Raw genomic sequence first — 21,771 nt, forward strand, 5'->3', positions numbered from 1 at the left:
AAAAAGGCCTTGTATTTAGCATTCTCCTGGCACTGTGGAGGCTTATTTTCATGTCCTAGTTTGTCAGAATGAGAGGGAGCCAGAGGGTAACGGCAGAGGAGACACAGGCAGCGAGCACACAGAGATACTCATGTTATGTGATTGAGACAGAGAGAGGGAACAAATGCAAAGCAGAAGGAGGGAGAGATAGAGAGAATGAGAGAGGACTTCATCTAATTATCAAACCCTTAGTATTGTTTCTCTGCCACACTTCAAGGGACAAAGTGTAAAATTACATTGTTACGCACAGATGTTGACAATTACATAAGAAAAGACCCGAAAATAAGAGCTACTTTTTTCTTTTGCCTCGGTGGCATCTCATTTGTGATGACTATATTGAGTGTGTTGAACAAGAGATATGGCTTCATCACAAAAAAACAGTACAGAGTGTGTGCGGTCTCAACCTGGTTTGATTATACTTGCGGCAGAGAGAAGGGTTCACATTAACTTACTATACCTTCCTTCTCTTTTTTCCCTCTCTCTAAAAATGTGTTGTTTAGGTTGTTCGTATTGTAACAGTTTTAAAGGAAATGTAAGACCTCTTGTGTTACTTTTTTTTATCAACATAAAAAGGAAACATTTATAAATTGTCTAACCCTATCATTCCATGCAAAAAAATATATTTTGTTCATCATCCTTATAAAAGCCTCGCAAAGGCTCTTATTAGCTTCAAATATGGATGTATTGCACTTATTTATTTTCAGGCTATTTGAAAATGAAGAAATATTCAATGTGAATATTTGCATTCATATAGAATTTATGCTCCAATAAAAAAAAAGCCTGTCGAAAAATGAACTTTTGATGAATGAATAATTAGAATTATCAAAGTGTCAGATTCAATAGGACAGTAATCCAACTAACCACAGAAACTTCACTAAGAGTTTACAACGTGCAACAGCAAATCTTCTCTGCATGTTTCTTTTACTCAAGTCAAACCATGGAATAACCGACCTGACTGCAAATATGAATGAATCATAAGAGCATCATAAACAATATAGGATATTAGTAAGACTACTAAGACGCAACAAAACTTAATGATTACATGTTGCTTAGATTGCCAAAGAGGAATTACAACCAAACAGGATAGCTCATTTTGCTTGCAGAGATTAGGAACAGGACTGACAGCTAGATTCACCAACCACTTCACGTGTAACCCTCACTTAAACCGTGGACTGATAGAGTTAACTAAAGTCACAACCTTTCCCTAACCATACCCAAGTGTTCTAGCAGCCTGAGTCTAACATCAGGGGGATGCAGGACACAAAGCCCGCTCTTCAAGGTCCTGAGCTTTGTATGCCGTACCATCCACCCTGACCTTTAGTGGAATATAAGGATGTCACACCATAGTGTGTTGGAGATCACTTTTTCTTCTATTCCTGCTTCTGTCTTGCCTCTTTTTACCCTTTCCTCTCCCCCTCTTCTTTAAACCTCCCTCGCTTCTTCTCATCGCTTCTCCCACATGTACTTCACTCTGCAACTCTCCCTCTTTCTACTTGTCTCCCCTCCTTCCATTGCAGTAGCTCTCCTCTCCTCCCCCCTCTCTACCTCCCCTCTGTGCAGCCTGTAGGTGGCATAGAAGCATATCAATTGGCACAGAGTGCACAAGAGTGATCTGAAAACCCATTTCTGCTCTACAGCCGTCATGAAAGACTCTGCTGTCATATCCCCTCCGTTCCACCACGCTCCTCTTGGCGATCACTCTTTACACTTTCCATCATCCTTGCTCATCTTCTTTTTTTTTTTCTTCTTTTCTCTTTTTTTTTTTTTTCTTTTTCTTTCTTTTTTTTTTTTTTTTTCTCTTCTCCCTCCCTTATATTTTTTCTTTTTTTCCTGTCTTGTTTTTTTTTTATCTTCCCCCTTTTTTTTTTTTTTTTTTTTTCCCTCTCCCATTCTGTTCTGACCATTCACTCTTTTATCTCTCCTTTGCTTGTTACTCACTTATTATTTTTCTCCCTCTTTCCATTCTCCTCTCCTGTGCTCTCCTCTTCGTGCCAGTCAAAAGATTATTCCATTGCCCCCCAGGCAGCGTGTAATAATAACACTGTGCCATTTGTGCACATAGACAGGAGAAGAGAAAGTGGGGACAGGCAAGATAAGAGTAGATTAGTAAACAAAAATTGAATTATCTGTAACCTACTATAACAGCTCACATGCATAAATGTATAATTTTTCTTTTTTTTAACAAAGATAATGTTATCATACTAAGTGTCTCAAGTCAATTCTTTTTTGCTGTACTCATGATGTTAGGCTACCGTCAACAAATCACTTCCTGATAAAAGGAAGGCTGCAAGACTTTTAATGTGAAGGTTCTGGAGGGAGTGTTGCGTTTCATTCATGGTAGCGTAACATCTTTTGGGAAAAAAGGCAAAGTGGAATGCCCAATTTGACTCTTACTGTACTGATGAAATAAGTGCTGTGGAAATGGATATTATACAGAATTTTTCAAGAAAAAGGTAAAAAAGAGTTTGCATTAGCACTTTGTTATCCACATCTCCCTCTACTTCTCCTCACCTCTTTTCTAGTTCCCATCTTTATCTCCTCTCTATCTCCCCCTCCTTTCCCCCTTATTTCCTTGCTCACTTCTCTTCTTTCCTTTAACAGTAGCACTACACATTTACGTTTGTTTTCCCCACCTTCTCTCTTCACATGATTTCATCTTTAATCTCTCCATGCACACCTCCTTTTGTACTCCCTCCCTCCCTTCACCCCTTCTCTCTTTCTTTTCCACATGCCTGCCCGTTCATTCGTTCACTCTCCTGCCACCTAATGGGGGGCTGTTGCTATGGAAACGCAGGACGAACATGCTTGCATTCCAGCATGAGAAAGACGATAGCTTGTAAAGTGTCTCTCTCGCCCTCTCGTTCACTCTCTCCGTTTCTTTTTGCACTCTCGTGTCGAATTCAAACAGTTTTTACATGAATGTATGCCATCATGGCAAGTACGTGACACAATGTAAAAAGAAAAGGGCCGATGAAAAACGAGAACATATATATATAAACCCAACACTGATTAATCAGATGATACATAATGACAGTATTAAGTGGGATGGAGTGCATACACACATATACACATATATATATATATATATATACACACACACACACACACATACATATATATACATATATATATACATATATATATATATATATACATATATATATATATATATATACACACACACAATTTACATATAGATTATAGTCATATATACTATGAATACACACACTGTACATTAGGTTTACAGAACTATCAGACAGCGGTTTCTCTGACCTGAGGCCAGATTTTTGTTTTGCTTCGGTATTTTCACCCAGTAGAATACAGACCATCTCTTTTTACATTGTTTCACATAATTTGGAAATGTATTTCTATCATATGTTTATATATTTAGGGTGAAATATAGCCAAATGCTGCAACTGACATTGTTTTCATGCTCTCTGTTTTCTTTTAAGCTGTGTCTGCTGAGTCTATACATGCTTTTCCTTTTCTTAACACATGAATGCATTCTATTGAGAATTAGGTAAGACAGTGATTAGTTGTCGATTTGTTTGTGGCTGTGGGTGGTAAAGACAAATTTAGCTGGTGTTTGTCAGTCAGCTGTTAGAGCAGCTCCGTCTCAAAGTTTTATCCAAATCAGAGTAGTGGGTCAGATTTAAAAAGCCTTTCTAATGCAGATTTCTTATGTCCGTAATGAGCTACTATAGGTAAGCCAATGGTTTGTGTTTGTGAAATGACAGACCTGCATCTTTTCTCTCTACACCTATCTTAAAACCTTTATTCTTTCACTTACGCTAACTTTTTCTTCCATCTTTTTCAATACAACAGTGAAGGGAAGAAGTCAACGGTGGTGCAGAGAATGGACATTATATCCCTTTTCTTTCTGAACAACACAAGCACATAGACTGTTCTTGCCATTAATCATGAGACCAATCAGCCACAAATGCTTATTTTGGTGACTTTTCATTGTGGCTCCATAGATTACAATACTTTTCGGAGGTGATTCCCATTTGTTTCCATCTGTCGAGCTGTCATGTGACTGCAAGGTGAAGACATTTCTTCAGTCATTAGCTGATATGTGCAGGATACAATAATGTCAAATAGTATCAACCAATGCCACAGTTGGGATTAATAGCCCCAGTTATCAGAACATTACAGGAGCTTGTGGCTGGAATAGGAGCATTTTGTATGTAAATGATCTTCTTGTTGGTGCTACGGATGGCAGCCATGGTGAACTGATGTACTTGTTTGTAATTTAGAGGGAAAATAATTAATATGATGGATTAATACTGTGAAAGCCAATTCAAGACTTCACAGGGGGATTTCTTTTTATTATTTTAGCAACAGCTGAAGGGGTTTATTGCTGCCATCGCTGTGAAACAAGGGGCATTTCTTTTTGTTAGAGACTTGAAAGAATGACATAGAAGACATATGTTCTGCCTGACACTTCTGCCACATGCTGATGGACTGCTTGTTCTCCCTGAGGCTTTCACACCAAAAAATGGATGGGCATCAACCCACCATCCCCATTTTTGACTTAGGAACAGGACAATCCACCAATGCAGGTTTAGCAAACTAATCAGAAGGCAGATAGATATAATGGGAAAAAAACTCTTAACTCTCTTTTATATACATCTTTTGGCACCATTGCAGGTCAATTTACAGTAAATAAATCAATTATGTAGCCTACAACAGTGTCACCAACTTCACACTGCGGTTTTATTGTGTTGCATGGAAAACATGACACAACCAGACCTTTAATATGGCCACAAAGAGTCAGCGACTATGTTTACATGCAAACAATATTCCGGGTTTTGCCCTTATTCCGAAAAAGACAATATTCCAACTAAGCCGTTTTCCATCGGCATCGGACTTGTTGGACCATGTGAATACAGCCTCCCTCTTTCATTCCTTCAACCAGCTTGTTGAAAAGGTAAAATAATAATAATATTAATAGTAATATAATAATATTGGTGTGCATGTAAACAGTCACTGTGAATGTCCTGGACCATAATATTATTTTGAAGAAGGCAGCCTGGAAATTCCTCCATTTAGTGAGCCAATGTGGTTGTAACAGCTGTTTAAAATATAAGCAGTGGTGGATGAAGTATACAGATCTCACCACACAAGTAAAATAGTAAGTAAAATAATTTGTTGAGTAGAATAATGTAAGTATTAATAGAAAAATGTACTTAAGGTATTCAAAGTATTCATCATGCAGTAAAATGGTCCATGTGACCACTGTGATATGTCATTGTATATTACATAATTAGATTGTTCATACTGATCTATAGCTAGCTAGTTCAGTCCAGTGGTTTCCCACATATGGGTTTGGCCTCCCTCCAAAGGGTCACATGATGAATCATGAGACGATTAATGGGGTGCTAAGTGTTTTTTGCATGAGGTCACTGGCCAAAAAAGGTTTAATCTTAATGCATTGTATTTCATAAGATTATCACATGTTAAATAATAAACTAAAAATTAACTTGTAACTAAAGCTGTCAGATAAATGTAGTGGAATGAGAAGTACAATGTTTCCCTCTGAAAGGTAGTGGAGAAGAAGCATAAAGTATGAACTTCAAATTCTCAAGTACATAACAAGTATGTCAAAATATTACAGTACTTGAGGAAATGTACTCCAGCAATGTGACTGAGATGTTTAATCACCACATCATCCAATTTATACTCTACTTCATCCAACTTTTATCGCAAAATGCACCTTTATCAACAAAAGGGGATGGGAGGTGTGTTTGGATCCGCACTATTGCTGGTCCTTATGGTTGCACTGGTAAAAAGGTTCCTACATGTTAATGGAGGTTGTTGCAATGCAGAGTAAGGGCTGATGGGAGGAAACAGAGATTTTGAAAAGTGGAGGGTTGGAGAGCAATAAAAACAATGCTATGGAAAACACAAATGCATGATGGGAGACATCTATAATGGCTAGTGCCATGGTCTCACAGTGTTCAATGCAAAGATGCCTTGGGGCTATTATCATGCATTGCAATGACAATGTAGGGTCCAAACACAACCTAGCAAATCACTGTAGAAACAAATTCCATTATCGCCGCTCGTATGCATTCCCAGTTCAATTTAAGATAACAGAGGTTTGTGCTGATTGATTTTTGAATGAATGACTAACTGGAGACAGATGTGTATTTGTGATTCAGGGTTTTCTCGCCACTAAATGTATATGCAGAATGCTTTTTCTTCTGGTGTAAACACAAATGAACCGTTTCGGGCGGGAGCAGGTGCAAATGGAAGAAATGCCTCATACCTTTTCTCCTATGTTTGTTTGTTTTCAATTGGCTTGTCATTCGTATGACTCATTCACATTCCATGAAGTCAGCTTTCTCTAAGTCAAATAATGCAAGCCTTTGACCCCCATGTGGGCCCCAAAAAGCATATGCTTGGACACATACAAGACTAGTACACACACTGTAAGCTCATCTCTGCACCAGACAAACACTCACTCACTCACTCACTCACTCACTCTCACACACACACACACACACACACACACACACACACACACACACACACACACACACACACACACACACACACACACACACACACACACACACACACACACACACACACACACACACACACACACACACACAAAGTAGTAGCAGACAGATCAGAGGGCAGTTTGTAATTCCATTAGCTGAAAGGTCAGTTTCTCTCCATTAGCGCCGCACCATCTGTCTGGACACATAAACTCTTGTGTTAACTTTAACTTCATAAACAATCCATTAAAACATGAGCGTAACTACAAACAGGCAGGCGCAGAAGAGCAATGAAGCAGGAAATCAATCCAAAACACAACATTTGGAATTAGACGGGTTACGGGTAGTTGGTTTTAAGCATTTTTGCTTTGCATGCACATTTATGTCCATCTGAGTCAAAGTCTGTCATAGATCAGAGGAGAGTATTGAATCTACAGACATTCAGTGGTGTTAGAAAATGAACCCACCCAGTTATTTCTTCCTTTTTCTCTGTCTCCAGCTAGGTGACATTTAATAGATGCACCTCAACAGAATGCTAACATAGGCCTGCAGCTAGTGGGAGGGATAGAGGATAGAGAGAGAGTGGTGGGGTGGAATATATATATATTTTTAAAGTTAAAACAGAGCAAGTAGAAGAGACGAGGCGCAGGATGAGCCACTGAACTTAACCTTTGAGAGAAGGAAATAACAGATATGAAAGTCAGAAGCTTATGTCTGAGACTAATATGGATATTTTGGGCAGAGAAGCAGAGAAAAGTGAAAGGTTGGAAGAGACAGACAGTGAAAGGAGGAGGGGGTGAATTAAACTAGATTAAATAGGGAGTACAAATGGGAGGACATACAGTATATGAAAGGTCCAGTCTCCAGTTGCAGTCTCGACTAATAATAATAATAATAATAATAATAATAATTAAAATCCTCAGGATCAGTTATTTCAGTGTAAGCTCTTTTTGGCCACCAGAGCGCTGATGATACAGGAGGACAGTCGCAAAAACTGTCCAATCAATACGTCACCGGTCAGTCCATATGGCATTGTGTTAACTCTTCTGGTTTGTTTGTAATACGTCAGTGTAAAGTGTCATGTCCAAATGAACCAAACTACAGCTGTGAAAGCACCCTAAAGTACAAGCAACATAAATTACATTTTGGAGCATCATTTTAAAAGTAAATGAAGGGTAGAAAGAGATTGAAAGAAGTGAGTAAGAGGGAATGGAACTAGATTAAGTGGGAAGTATAACATGGGGGGGAATATGTGGAAAGAAAGGAGGTATTGAGAGAGAAAAAATAGATACAGTATATAAAAGTGGTAGTAAAAGAAAGAACAGGATGGAGGAAGAAAGAAAAGGAAAAGAGAGGAAAATGAAGGTAAGAGCTTTGGTATATAGAATACCCCCCAGATCATACAGACACTATTTCAGATGCAGTTTCAGTTATTTCTTAATGCGTTTGCATACTGCTTTAGTTCTTTAAATATTCAGAGTACTTCAGGTGTATCAACATTAAAAAATAAAGTTTATTTGTGATATTTTTTAGTTTGGTTCAGATGAAATTGTACAGAATGATTTGCCATTCAGCTGAAATAATCTACCTTGAGCAACTTGAAATGAAACTTTTGAATATTCAGTGGTTCTCACCAAAATTGAACATAAGCTAAAGTTCAGCACCATTTTGCCTCTTTCAGCATCCCTTTGGCCCTACAATGGTCCTGAAGGAAAAGCTGCTGAAGAAAGAAATAATGAACAACTAAGTGGAACGATAGAGGCAATTTTGTAAGCCAAACTAAAAGGAATACCGAAAAGAGTAGGGAGTTGAGGTTTTTCTTGAAGTGTCATTCTGGGACAGTTGGTTTTCCCAAAATGTGTTTCCTCTTTAAGGCCCACATCTACACACTAGCCCAAACAAATTCTATCTTTATACATACATACAAACCATCTCACAACCATATTATCACTACGCACTCCCACACACAAGCCAACCACCAGCAAGAAAAGTATGTACCTACACTTTACTCACTTGGTTAATCAAAGATAGATAGATCGCCTTATTCCGTCCACATCTTGGTTAAAACAACCACAAACAAAGCTGTATCATAAAAATAACAACATACATTACATATACATCACTCCTTCATCCCAAGCAGAAAGTAGAGCTAGCGAGCGTGCTGCAAGAGGTGGCTGTTGTTTTGATGATGAAGCTCTGAGGTTCATGCTGGTAAAATACTTGTGCCTAGCGTTGAGGTTTTCTTCAGGCTTTTATCTCTTGATGCATATACAAACACATACATATTGATATACTAAGGATATTTGGGTGGTGGGAAAGAGTTTCAAGTCTAAGAATTTCAATTTGTCATTTTTCTTGCATAATGGTGTACGATGCACCTGAAAAGGGAAGATTACTGAGCTTTTTGCAATTTAGGTGATCACCAATCTCCACTGACATCAGAAACTGATGAGAAAAAAAGATGACCAATCACCATTCTTGTGTTCTCCACATGGTATTGACCCAGAGCCTCAATGTCTAGTTACATTTTTGAAAGGGTGCATATCAGAGACATGCTAAGGCTGTGTTGCTTGCTTCTGTATGCCCTAAACCCCTTTGATGCTAACATAGAAATGCAGCTTTAATGACTGAGAAAAGAGAGCAAAGGAGCATTGCCACATTAGGAAGACAGAAGTAGTGATCGGTGAATGCAGCAGGAGAAGAAGGAGGGAGTCTCTTACTGTAGTAGAAGGGTGGAGAGAGAGAGAGAGAGAGAGACATGGGGGGAGAGGGAGAGAGAGAGAAAGGGGGCTGAAAACACCAGAGGGAAAGGTGGAACTCTCTTTTAAGTGCAAATTGATTAGATGGGTTAGCAGCTGTGAGTGTGTGTTCTGTATTTAAGCGTGTTTTTGTGTGTGTGTGTGTTTTATAGCATATGTGTATATGTACTGTATGTCACTGCAACAGTGTGTGAGTAATGTATGTATGTGGAAAGAGGTTGTATGGGTGAATGTGCGAATGTGTGCGTGCGTGCGTGTTTGGCAGTTACTATATGGATTGTGTCTGCCTGTGCAACCCTGGGGACACAACTGTGTGTATGAGTGTGGTGTGTGTGTGTGTGTGTGTGTGTGTGTGTGTGTGTGCGTGCGTGCGTGCGCGTGCGCGTGCGCTTGCGTGCGCTGTAGACAGGAAGACTGGGTCTGGATAATGGGCAGACAGAGGGCTCTGGTCTATTGGTCTATCGGTATTCTGGCAGACAGAGGGAGAGTTTCTGATTGTGTGACACAGAAGGAGCAGGAGGACAGAAGAGGAGAGAAACCAGAGAGGAGTAGTTTTAGGTTTGGGAGGGGTGTGAGACAGGAGGAGACAAGTGGACAGAGAGGAGGAGAAGAAGAGAGGCAGATAGAGAGACGTGTTATAAATTGAGAACAAAAGGCAGAGAGAAAGGTGAGGGCAGGAACAGTAAGAACCAAAGAAATCACTCAGCAGGGAGCCCTGAAGGAGGATCGACCTGGAAAAAAGAGAGAGAGAGAAAGAGGAGACAGAGGCATGAAGGCAGTAACATTTGATCCTAACTCACCTCACTCATTTATGTTACCCAGCTGCAGTAGCTGCCTACTCCTCAAGCATGGGAGCAACTAGTTTTGTTGCCATATAAAAAGGCTAATGAAGCAGATAAAGAACACTGGACATGTGGGATGAAGTAGGGATGTTTGTGTGTTATCACATGGATCCATTAGTGTGACAAGATGTCCCTGATTTCTGGGCACAGTGACATTGAGCTGTTGCAATGTTTCTTGTATATTAAATATTCATCATATATGGTTTAGATGTTTCAGTTCCTAGAATAACTCAAAAAAATGCTCACCTTAGATAAAACAAACCAACCCACACACAGTCTTAACATTGTCAAACCTCCCCAGGCACCTTTATCGAGTATTAACAGGTCTCTTACAGAATCATTATGGTCAAACAGAGCAGTTGCAGTATAATCCTGACACAATGGGACCTACCTCCCTGAGCTGTGATGCCATTCACATCAGACCTCATATGTCCCCTGATGGCTGGGTAGAGAAAGTTCCACATCGGTGTTAGCATAAACACAGGCACACTTACACAAAAAGTGTGTGCGTGTGTGTGTGCATTCAGGCACATTAACACATTATGCGCAAACATTCTGAGCACACATCCTCAACCAAGTGAAATGAATAGAAGCGAAGAACTGCCATAGGGGGCTAAAGGTGACAGATAATTAGCATGATCTCTCTTCTTATGCTTCCTTATTTTTTTAGAAAAGTCTCTCCTCCATCTGTCTCCCCACTTTTTCCTCTGCTTCCTCTCTTTTTTGCTCTCTGCCTCTCTAACGTCCACCACTAGTTCTCTCCTCTCTCTCTATCCTCTGATGACCCTGTAGAGGAGGGAGATAAAAAGTCAGAGAAGAAGAAAGTGAAAGAAGAGGAAGGAAGTGAGGCAGAACCGCGTTTGAGGGGGGGGGTGGGGGGGGGGATTGGAAAGCAGAGATGTGATCACTCCTCAGAGTGCAAGACCCACTTTAAAGAATCTCTGTAGAGATACAGCACAGTAGGTAGAATAATTCATATTCACAGAGGATTACCTGGCATCCTTGACACATTACCCAGTACCAAATCATCTAACACAGATCCAAACCCAAAAGCTATGAAGAAGGAACTATTTCTTTCGACTGCTATAATCCCTCAGTAAAATAAAATAGGAAGGATTTTTTTTTTTTGTGACAGACAGAAGGAGACAGTCACACAAAGAGAGAACCATGTGCAGACAGCCCTACATGGTGTCATTTATATATTTAACACTGACAGTCATTGCTACGGCTAAGAACATCCTCAGGCCAACCTGAAATCACACTGAAACTAACAAGTGAAAAATTCTCAAAGTCTAATGCTCTATTCTCTTAACCATTTGATTTAATTGCATGTTTTAATGTATCTAGTGCTCATGGTAAGAATTAGCACACTTAATAATACTACTGATAATATTACCAACACAGACAGTATCTGTTAATATTTATTCACTGGTGCAAAGCTGCATGTTTTCCTTTGCACTCGATATAATTACTGTAAAATGCCTTGCAATAAGTCCAAACTAAAAGCATTCATAAGTTGCCTTTTTTCACTTTAGTTGTGAACAAATGTGCCAATAAAATCTAACTGAATAATCATAATTTAAAACTGTAATTACCCTGTAGATTACCCTTTTTGTTCTTGAAAAAGAAAATAGCTCTAAGTATGCAGACGATGAACTCTAAATTTTAAGCTCTTTTTTTTTACTGTTTGGAGACATCCATATTAAATGTACATTTTCAAACTGGCACATGTGCAGTTCTTTAAGTATTAAATATTTACTTTTTTCTTCATCTTTATCCGTGTGTGGGCAAGCAGGAAAACACTAAAAACTAGATACAGTAAGCTTCATTGTAGCTTCCTGGCCTAAGAGACTACTCTGAAAGGGCAGTCAGTGATCTGGATCACATTTCAGACCCAGAAACACTTTGACCGAGAGTCAGGCTCACACTCACTGATGCACAATGTACAACATTGTGCATCAGAGCTTATGTCTAGTCAGTACAATGCCTGAAATGTCCTCATCCACCCACCCATGACCAATCGTATAACCGTTATTACGGCTGGAAAGAACATTCTTTAACACATTTGCACACACAAACACACACGCGCCTCTCACCACTCATTTAAAAAACCTGAGTTAAGCTACTTTTAGAGAGAAACTTCACATTAAATTGTTATGAAGGTAACCCATTGTGTTGAAATCTATAGGTGGAAAGTTACAATTACATTGCAGATTCACTTTAGGCCTTGTTGTACTGTAGTTAGGTCAGGTTAGCAAAATCAGACAGTGTTTTGTTAATCCTATGAGTACCATAAACAAAATTCTATTCACCTCCATTTTATTTAGGGTGGAAGTGAAAATCCTACAGAAACACATCTCAAGACTACAGCAAATACAACCACAATTATCTCCATGGATAGAGACTACAAGAGGGATGTCACAGGAATACACAGCAGCCTGTTTGAACTATGGAAGAGCCTTTCCGAATTGCGAGATAGGTTTATGGCTTCAAAGAGCAAGCACATGTCGATAAACCATAAACCAGTTTTCTTAATGGTATGCATGTAGCACAGGTGATTAAATGCCGTTGTATCGTAATGCCCAGGGCCTCAGCCTCGGATGGTTTTGGACTGGCATCATTTGCAGGTTGCTTTTGGAGAGTCCCACAAGAATTTTTTCCTTGGAAGAAGGGGGCCTTTTTTCATCAGCATTAACAACAAATGAAGTGGGAGTCATCATAGTTAAGCACTCACAGAGGGATGACATGTCTTGCAAATCATATATAAGCGCCTTGTTATTTTCAGTTACTTGTATTGAGATGGAGGTGTGGATATTTCAAAACTGTGCGCAAACAAAACTGAAATGACTATATATAGGGGTAAGTGCAGTGGTGGGAAGTAATTAAGTACATGTACTACAGTATAATTTGGGGGTATGAGCATTTCCATTTCATGGTGCTTCTACTTTGCAACATTTATTGTATATATATAATCCACTACTGTACATTCATCAAACAAAAATAGCTACTGGTTTTCAAATTAAGGTTTTACATCCAAAAAATATGATCAGTTTATAAAATATGATGAATAGTTATATGGGGAGGTTAAAATGAGTTCTTCTTCAACAAGCTGCAACATTAATGTAACAAGCATGTTAATACATGAATAATAAATATCGAACAATATAACAATGACTGGGTCATTCTGCATATGAAGTATTTTTACTTTTGATACTTTCAATATCATATGTCTGTACTTTTGCCATGTCAATGTTTAAATGCAGGACTTTACTTATGATAGAGTACCTTCACAGTGTGATATTGCTACTTTTACTGAAATAATCTGAAAATTCATCTACCAGTGAGTCCGTGAGAAAATACTGTATGATTTATGGTAAATATGGGTGAACCAACCCTTTAAAATGGATTCTGGATACAATATTGCCTTTTAATACCGCAATTGGAAGCTGAAATTACTTCAGAGGAGCTAAAAACGTTTCCAGAGCCTGAGAACACACCAAGCCACTGATAATGCATCGAAGAGCATCAAAAATGCATTGGTCTCAGTGGGAAAGACCAGTCAGATCTGAATGCCACTAAAATACGGTCTTACAGTCCCTCTCTGTCTGCAGAACCCTGGTAATATGTTACATTTGAAGAGCAATAAATGTGGGCTGCATCACAAATCACACGAATGCCATAGTCTGCGTGTTATTTGGTTATTTATGCCTCATGGAGAAATGGCTCTCCATTCCTTCCGAGTAGCACTTATTAGTGTCACATATGGAAGATTTCTCGCCTCAGGTTGTCATGCCAATGTGTAAGTGCAGTATGAGTTTTTAAATATGACTGGAAGGGAAGGGGAACTCTGTGGATTGTGTAGAGGAATGTGTGTGTGAGAATTTGATCTGTTGCGTGTGTTCATGTGAAGTGTATTGGTCCGCGCATATTTCCGCGCCCAGCATCGCTGCTTATTACATTATAATACGAGTCACGCCTCTGTGATTTTCTTATGCAGTCATGATAGATGAAACAAATGTATCCAGCAGCATACAGTATGTGTGGGGTTCATATAGTGCATGTACCTTTATGTGGCTGAAGAAGGGTGTGTTTCTGCACATGTTGAAAAGACACATTCTCCACCAGGCCTTTCTGCTAGTTCCAGGGAATCTGTGCAAAGTGAGACAGAGAAATGGAGGTTTAGCAGGAGAGGATGCCCAGACATGAAAGCCTGCCGTAATGGAGATAATAGGCTCTGGATCGACGAGTGGAGGCCAGTAAATTAATGGGCCCTCCTTGACACAAAGTCCATTTGTTAGTTTTGAAGCGTTGTGACAGTTAATTACTGAGGGTTGGCTTCAGTGGACCACTCCACTTAGGCCGCCTCAGAGAAGAAAAACATTTCCTGGTGTGTTGGGAGACACAGAGAATAGTTTTAGATGCTGTGGTTTAATTGTGTTGGTGTGCGTGTGTGGGACTTTATTTTTTATGAGTGTGCAGGTTGCATGCTTTTATAATCTATAGGTGTATCCAGGCAACAAAAATCTCCCTATTCTATATTTATATTTCACTGGAAACAAGTGTAACACTTTTCTTCTGCTGGTTAGGGTGGACGTTAGGCATCTAAAGCACAGGACTTTCACACTGAAAAATGTTTGCTTCAGGTCAGCATTGACTTTTTCAACATTTAACCAAGACCACAATTTCCCTTTATCTTAACCAAGTGCTTTGATTTACTTTAACACAACTATAAAATTACAAATCTTACTTACGTTGCCAGTTGTAGATCTTGTAGGAAGAATGAAAGAAGTATATTGACAATGAATGTTCAATGTGAACATTCTGCATTGGAAGTTTGCTGATGCATTCAATATTAACATGTGCTCATTATGATTACAAAAAAACGTATTTGGTAATGCAAAATTTATTTATATGAACACAATTTGTTGGATGGTGTTGATCTGCACAAGTGTAAATTTACCTTTAAAACAGATTATCTTCCTGAAAGGCTGTTGCAATATTGGCAAAGCTTGAAGTCCTGGTAAAGCAAAAGTAAATATGTGTTCTGAGTCTGTCACACCACAGGTAAATGGGTTATTAACCACCCAGCCACATTTGAGTGATTTAAAAAGTATATACAATTAGGTAGGACGAGCCGTTGAACATCTGCAGACAATTGTTCCAGCTGTGTTAGTTTCCTAGCACATGTACTAAAAGAGTAGCACACACATGGTAGCGCACAGCACACCCCCCCCAAACCGAAGAACAAGTGCCATTCAGCGGCAACAGACTATCGTCACTGGCTAAACCAGTAGCGCACCCAGTCTATGGTAGGACAGCACACACACCCTGAACCAGAGAAGAGTGCCACTTCATGGCGACACACAGAACAAAGCACACAACCACAACAATCAGCAGGAACTGCCGGTGGGCCAGGTAGCCGAATCGGGCTGAAAGACTGAAAGATACGTTAGTGACGGCTATTTGGCTTGTGTTTATATGATTGTGGCATTTAAAAGAGTTGTTTAATCATGTATTTATTAGACTGAAAGAGCTTGTGGAATGTAACAAACTTGCGCCTCTGTGTCGCCATGAATTTAAGCTGCGGTCTAACGGTCTAACTCCCCAATTGATTACTACACAGTTTACAATCTTTTCACGTTTTCAACAAGTATTTTCTAACACGTATACTGTTTTTAGAAAGAATTCACAGATTTTTCTAAACCCAGACTTTACATGTTATTCGCTTACTCATGTTAGCCTGGTTTCAGATGTCTGAATTGCTGCCAACATCTAATTGTTTCAGCTATTCAGAAAGGTATGGTGTTTTGTTTTTAGACATATTTTTCCCTGGTTGGAAGAATAACTGAGCCACCTTTAGGTCCTTGAGCCAAATAAATTTAGAAAATAATTACTTGCCATAACTATACACATTGATGTAAGTTGACTTACGGAAGTAACAACTCTTAATCTATGCGGGTGCGGCATCTACTAACTAATGTGACTAACTAAAAACGACGTAGGTGGGATCAATACCATTGATTGTTCAAAGCAAAACAATGCCATTTGCAGGAAATGGCTCACATGAACATGAATTACACACAATAATGAAGTAAAAGCTAAACAACATGCAGTGTAATCATCAGGCTACACTAATGAAGTTAACACAATTCATCTACATCATCTCCTTTGTGATTGATTGAGCTCAATAGTGGTTTTCATTAAAAACCTGCCTTTATATGTGTATTTCACAACACATGAAGCCTAATTTCAGCCTTTAGAGCAGGGATCTTCAAGAGGGGCTCTGGGACCCCTAGGGGGTCCTCAGAGTCAATGCAGGGGGGCCACCAAATCATTGTTAATTTTTGAAGAAAATTTTTGCCCGGTCCGCATCCAACAGAGCAGTAACCGAACCTGACCCAGACTCATTTTTTTCTCATACTAATGACACATGTACGTGTTTGAATAGCTTAGTATTCTATGCAAAGAAGTCATGTATAAAGGCTTTAGGCCACCCCACACATTATTGTAGGCCCAGTTTAATATGCAACTTAATTTTTTACAATATATGTAGTAGGGGTCCCTGCTCTGTCTCTTTAGAAACTACGCACTATAGCTTTAATAAACTTTTGGTGTGTTTACAAGCCTTCCTGTTCTTTAAATTTATTTCTGTTCTTTAAAGAATTGGCTGCATTGTGAAAAAGACTGACCATTCAGGACCTTAGTCTGAAAATGTTTCCTCTCATTGTTAACTTATTCTGAAAGCACCTTTTTTACTTTTTGCTTTAATGGATGAAATTCTAACCCACAATAAAAGCCAAATAGTAACAAGTCTTTCATCAAGGCCATAATAACAAGACCCACATTATTTTGTGAGAGTAGGTGTCACATTGTATTAAGATGGCAGTCAACTTACTACAGTAAAACTCTCCAAATGTCAAACTAAATTGAAGGACTGATTTAATGTTTGTCACAGTGATCTTGGCAAACAGAAACTGTTACAGCCTCCTGTTCTGTATTCACTGACAATGGAAAAGACTTCAGAAGACCCATGTACCTGTGTAGCTCCTAACAGATATCATCACTCTTTGTTTTATTTTTGCTCCTTATGAGTACTGGTTGGGTATTGACAGTTTTGGGTGGTTTCCTTCCCTATTTGGATTATTACTACAGTCATTTTGAGATCTTGTGAACACCTTATTGTTTCCACATTATTGCTGCAAACTGTCAACGGGCAGAATCAAACGGTGGTGCCTCTGTAGTCATTTTACCTCATGTATAAACCCAGTAAATGTACTGTAGCTATTATTCTAAATGCAGGGAGAAATAGGAGATATGAATGTGCATCCAGCTATCTCCATTTTCTTTTCGTCCATTCATCTAAAAAATAAAATAAAAACTTGCATTTACTTCTTAACAGGAAGATGTGTCTTTTTATTTATTAAACTGGTATATGCTATGGAGATTAATAAGACATTTGAAATCACCCTTTTTTCCTTTAAAACTGTCAATCATTTCTTCACATGTCATAGCTGAAACGGTTAGTCGATGTACCCCTTAGTCAATGAACGGAAATTGTTGCCAACTATTAAGGTATTTCAGTATTTTTTCAAGGAAAAGCACTAAACATTTGGTGGTTCCAGCTTTCAAATTATTCCTATATGAAACCCTTAATTTATACCATAAACAGTAAGATGAAGTCATAAATGTCCTAATTCCATTTCACCTCTCTTCTTGCTTGCCCTGGGACCAATATACACAAAAGATGCCACTAGAGAGAGAGAAAAGAGAGAGATATCAAAACTGGATAGAAAACATTTACAAATTCAGCTTGAGAAAATGTGAAGAGAAGCTGAAGAGGGAGAAAGTGAAACTGAAAGAGAGAGGGAGAGTTGCAGACAAAATTAAGGAGGGGGACTCCACTTATTATTCAGTGGGCCCTTCAGATCTCAAACACTGTCAAGACTCCTCTGCATTGAAAGAGGATAAAACTGGAGAAAATACATTTGAAAATAAGATCATCCCTGAATTGATTAGAAAACCAGTCTGACGCCCCTGCCAATACATAAAGTGGTGCTTTACACACAGCTCTTAAGTATTAGACTATGGAAAACACTATGTTCTTAAAACATGGTGGGCAATGTTTCTCTACTATCTTTTTTCAGATCTGTTGGTTCAGTAATCTTAACAAAAACCTACTGAGGGGGCGACCTTTAGCTCACCCAGTAGAGTGTGCGCACAGTGTGCGCACAGTGTCCTTGGCAGCGGCCTGCGTTTGAATCTGACCCGCAGCCCTTTGCTGCATGTCAAGCCCCTCTCTCTTCCCTTTCTTGTCTTCAAGCTAGCCTATCAAAGAAAACAAAAAAATCTTTAAAAAGATTTTAAAAATGATCTTAAAAAATAAAATAAAAATAAAACTACTGAGAAAAACTGTGAATGTACGCCTGAAATTAATTTGCGTAAATTAAAATAAATGATCTTGTTTCAAGTTGGAACTGCACAATAATCTCTACACGGTGAGTTTAATTTGGATGGTGGTTTTACCCCCCCAGATTTGGCACTAACAGGTATATAATTCCATCAGCCAACACAACAAAAATGTAATTTGGCCATTTGTATGTGACGGGGCCGCACCCTGGTTTCTGGCACTAACCTTTTTTAAGCTATTTTCTTTTCATGATAGGTTATTCTTTTGGCTGCTGTCTGTAAGCCAAGTTGCTCCTCCTAATTGCTCGCAAATTGCTCCAATGGGCCTCCAAAGTGGCACATAATTAAATTTTTAAGGATACTTAACATCACTGCTGGACATCAGACAACAGTTTTGGAAACTCTGCAGCTTCACTGTGAAGACAGGACTACTGGAGAAAAAATTTATGGAGACCAGGCTTTCAGCAGCTCTGTGCACTGTGAGACACTGGCAGCTGTAAACACATGGAGATGTATCGTAATCCACTGTTGTGGACAAATCAATTCTTTACATCTTGCCCGGGGAGCAATAAAATAAACACGATTCCGCATCTGACAGGCGGCAGATTGGTCGCTGTTGTGCGAAAGGGAGCAAACTTGCTGCCTTTTCAAACTCCCAAATCTCATAAACAAACTTTTGAACTAGCTGCTGTACCCTCAGCTGAGTTCAAAAACAGGTTTTATAGGACTGTTTAGGTAAAATAATAAGTTTCTGTCTAAGCCGCGAGTGCACCAGTGTGTGAGTTGAATTTTAGTAGGGAGCACCAAGGCTGTCAACACCAGGGATAGCTTTCAGCCTAAACTACAAGAAGGCTGTGGAGCAACAACTCTCAACTGACTGCAGAACATCGAGTGATTTTACAAGGAGCAGCAGTGTGTGCAGCAGCACCACGGAGAGCTCCCCTCCTTAGTGTGCAAGCACTTGCCTGCCTCACAACACTGACTTTAAAACAGCAGCTTTACTACAGCATCACTGGGTTATCCAGAGACAGTTGTCCTTCCCTCCTTTTTAGCAAAGCAAAGTTGTATTTGCCCATTCACAAAGTGCAGTGCCCAAAACCACTCCGGGGATTCACACCAACAACCTCTATAGGCTCTAGCTCTAGGTTATTGCTATGCTTCTACTAACGTGTGATTTAGTGGACACCAGAGAAAAACAACCAGGAAATAAAATTGGTCAACAATGACCGTTCAACAGAAATTATAGTAGAAATTGTGTGTTTTTATATATATTCACAGCTCAGTATTTGAACATTTCTTCAGTTTAAATTCTGGAAAAACAAGATTAAAGCACCATGCGATACTGTATATTTTACACATGCTATGGATGTTGCACAGAGCTGCTATCGGTTTCTGTTTATTTTTAATTTATTGTAGAAGTCAAATTCCTAATGGAAGTCTTCTAAACTGCTTAATTTCTGTTTATACAAAATAAAGAGTTTACAAAATAATAGTAACCATGTACATAAATTAATCAAATCATTAAGAATAATTTGTATTTCAACCTTGTTTCCTGCAGAAAATGCGTGGGAATGCTGGACAGCTGAATTGCTAAAGCTAAACTGGTTGAATAGCTTAAATCCGTAAGAAGAAGTTGAAGTAGTGAGAATAGTTGAAAAAGTTGAAATCTGTTTAATAAGTATGAATTTCACTAAAAAGTTAAAGGTTTATGCTAAACTGAACTGTTGGCTTTAAAGGTTCAATAATGACAAAATATGTAGAACATTGTGAGGTCTGAGTATATTTTCTAACTGATAATGACTCACATATGCAGAAATATTAAACAAATTGTATGAAAAATCTTAAAGCTCAAATGCATTGCACTGCACTGCTGAAACATCTGGAAAATGTTCAGCGTTGGAAGCTAAACTGCATTACCTACATAAGTGAAGAGCTTGTTAGAAAAGCTGGAAGCTGAACTGTAATACTGTTAAAGATGAAAGTTGAAATGAATTGTCTGAAAAGGCTGAAAGAAGAAATACTTTGTATTATTATCAGATATATACAATGCATAGAACGAAAAAGCATCACTCTAGCTGAGATGAGATGTGAAATATATTAGGTGAAAAGAATGGGGCTGAACAAGAAGAAAGAGAGGAAAGAGAGAAGGAGAGAAGAGAGGAGAGTGAGGAGAGAGTGAGGAAAGAGAGGAGAGGAAAAAGAGAGGAAAGATAAAAAAATTGAGAAAGAGAGCAACTTTGACTAGAAAGGCTGAAAGTTGAAAGACTTTGTATTATTATCAGCCATATCCACTGCGTAGAACAAGCAAGCATGACCCTAAAGAGCTGAGAGGTGGATATATTGGCTGAAAAGTAACAGGCTATATACATGGATGAAATCACAAATCACAAATGACCCTGGAGGGAGGGAGAGAGAGACAGAAGGAGGGAGGGAGAGAGAGAGGGAGTGAGAGAGGAAGGGAGGGAGGTAGAGAGAGGAGTGATAGAGAGAGAGAGAGATTGAGAAGGAGGGAGGGAGGGAGACAGAGAGGGAGGGAGGTAGTGAGGGAGGGAGGTAGAGAGGGAGTGAGGGAGGCAGAGAAAAGAGAAAAAATGAGGGAGGGAGGAAGGGAGACAGAGGGAGGAAGGGAGACAGAGGGAGGAAGACAGAAGTAGGCCAGGAGACAGTGAGAGACGGAGAATGAGGGAGGAGGAGGGAGACAAAAACAAAATCAGAGGAGGAGATAGAGACAGATAAGGAGACAGACAGACAGACAGAAAGACAGACCAGAACAAGAGAATAGAACAGAGAAGACGGAAGTGGAAGGCAACAGATCTAGTGTTCATATTACTGCCTGTACTATCTGTATGTGTGTCTGTGAAAGTGTTGTCATGGTAACCAATGGCCTGTGAATGTTTGTAAACATGCTTTGATCTGTTTAATCAAGTTAACAAGCCTGTCACCTGCTGAATCTGTCAGCTGTGCTGTGCTTCAGCTATTCAGAGACCCTGAGAGCGAGCTCTCAAATAAAGCCTCAGACTGGCAAAACTATAACTGCTATCAGTCAAATGACGTCATCCTGAGCACCACAAGGCCTTTGTGAACGTATCGGTATAAAATGTATATGTATAAACTTACAAATGTGGGCATATCAGCGATTTAAAAAAGTGGTTCGTTCTGCATTTTGCTTGGAAATGCGAAGAAAGTTATACAGGAGAGTGGATGGAGGCAGTTGTGTTA

At 39.2% G+C, this 21,771-nt stretch overlaps 1 protein-coding gene across 3 annotated transcripts in view; it reads right to left on the reverse strand.

The window, feature by feature from the left end:
* grm8a (glutamate receptor, metabotropic 8a) overlaps positions 1–21,771 on the reverse strand; it is a 412,486-nt gene that overhangs the window by 76,419 nt on the left and 314,296 nt on the right. For all 3 annotated transcript variants that reach the window (XM_039791865.1, XM_039791870.1, XM_039791869.1), the window contains exon 13: positions 14,211–14,295. In XM_039791865.1, the coding sequence (XP_039647799.1) occupies positions 14,211–14,295 (85 nt within the window). The remainder of the gene's footprint in view (positions 1–14,210; positions 14,296–21,771) is intronic.

This window comes from Perca fluviatilis, chromosome 23, assembly GCF_010015445.1.
Source record: "Perca fluviatilis chromosome 23, GENO_Pfluv_1.0, whole genome shotgun sequence".
In the NCBI taxonomy this organism is placed as follows: domain Eukaryota; kingdom Metazoa; phylum Chordata; class Actinopteri; order Perciformes; family Percidae; genus Perca; species Perca fluviatilis.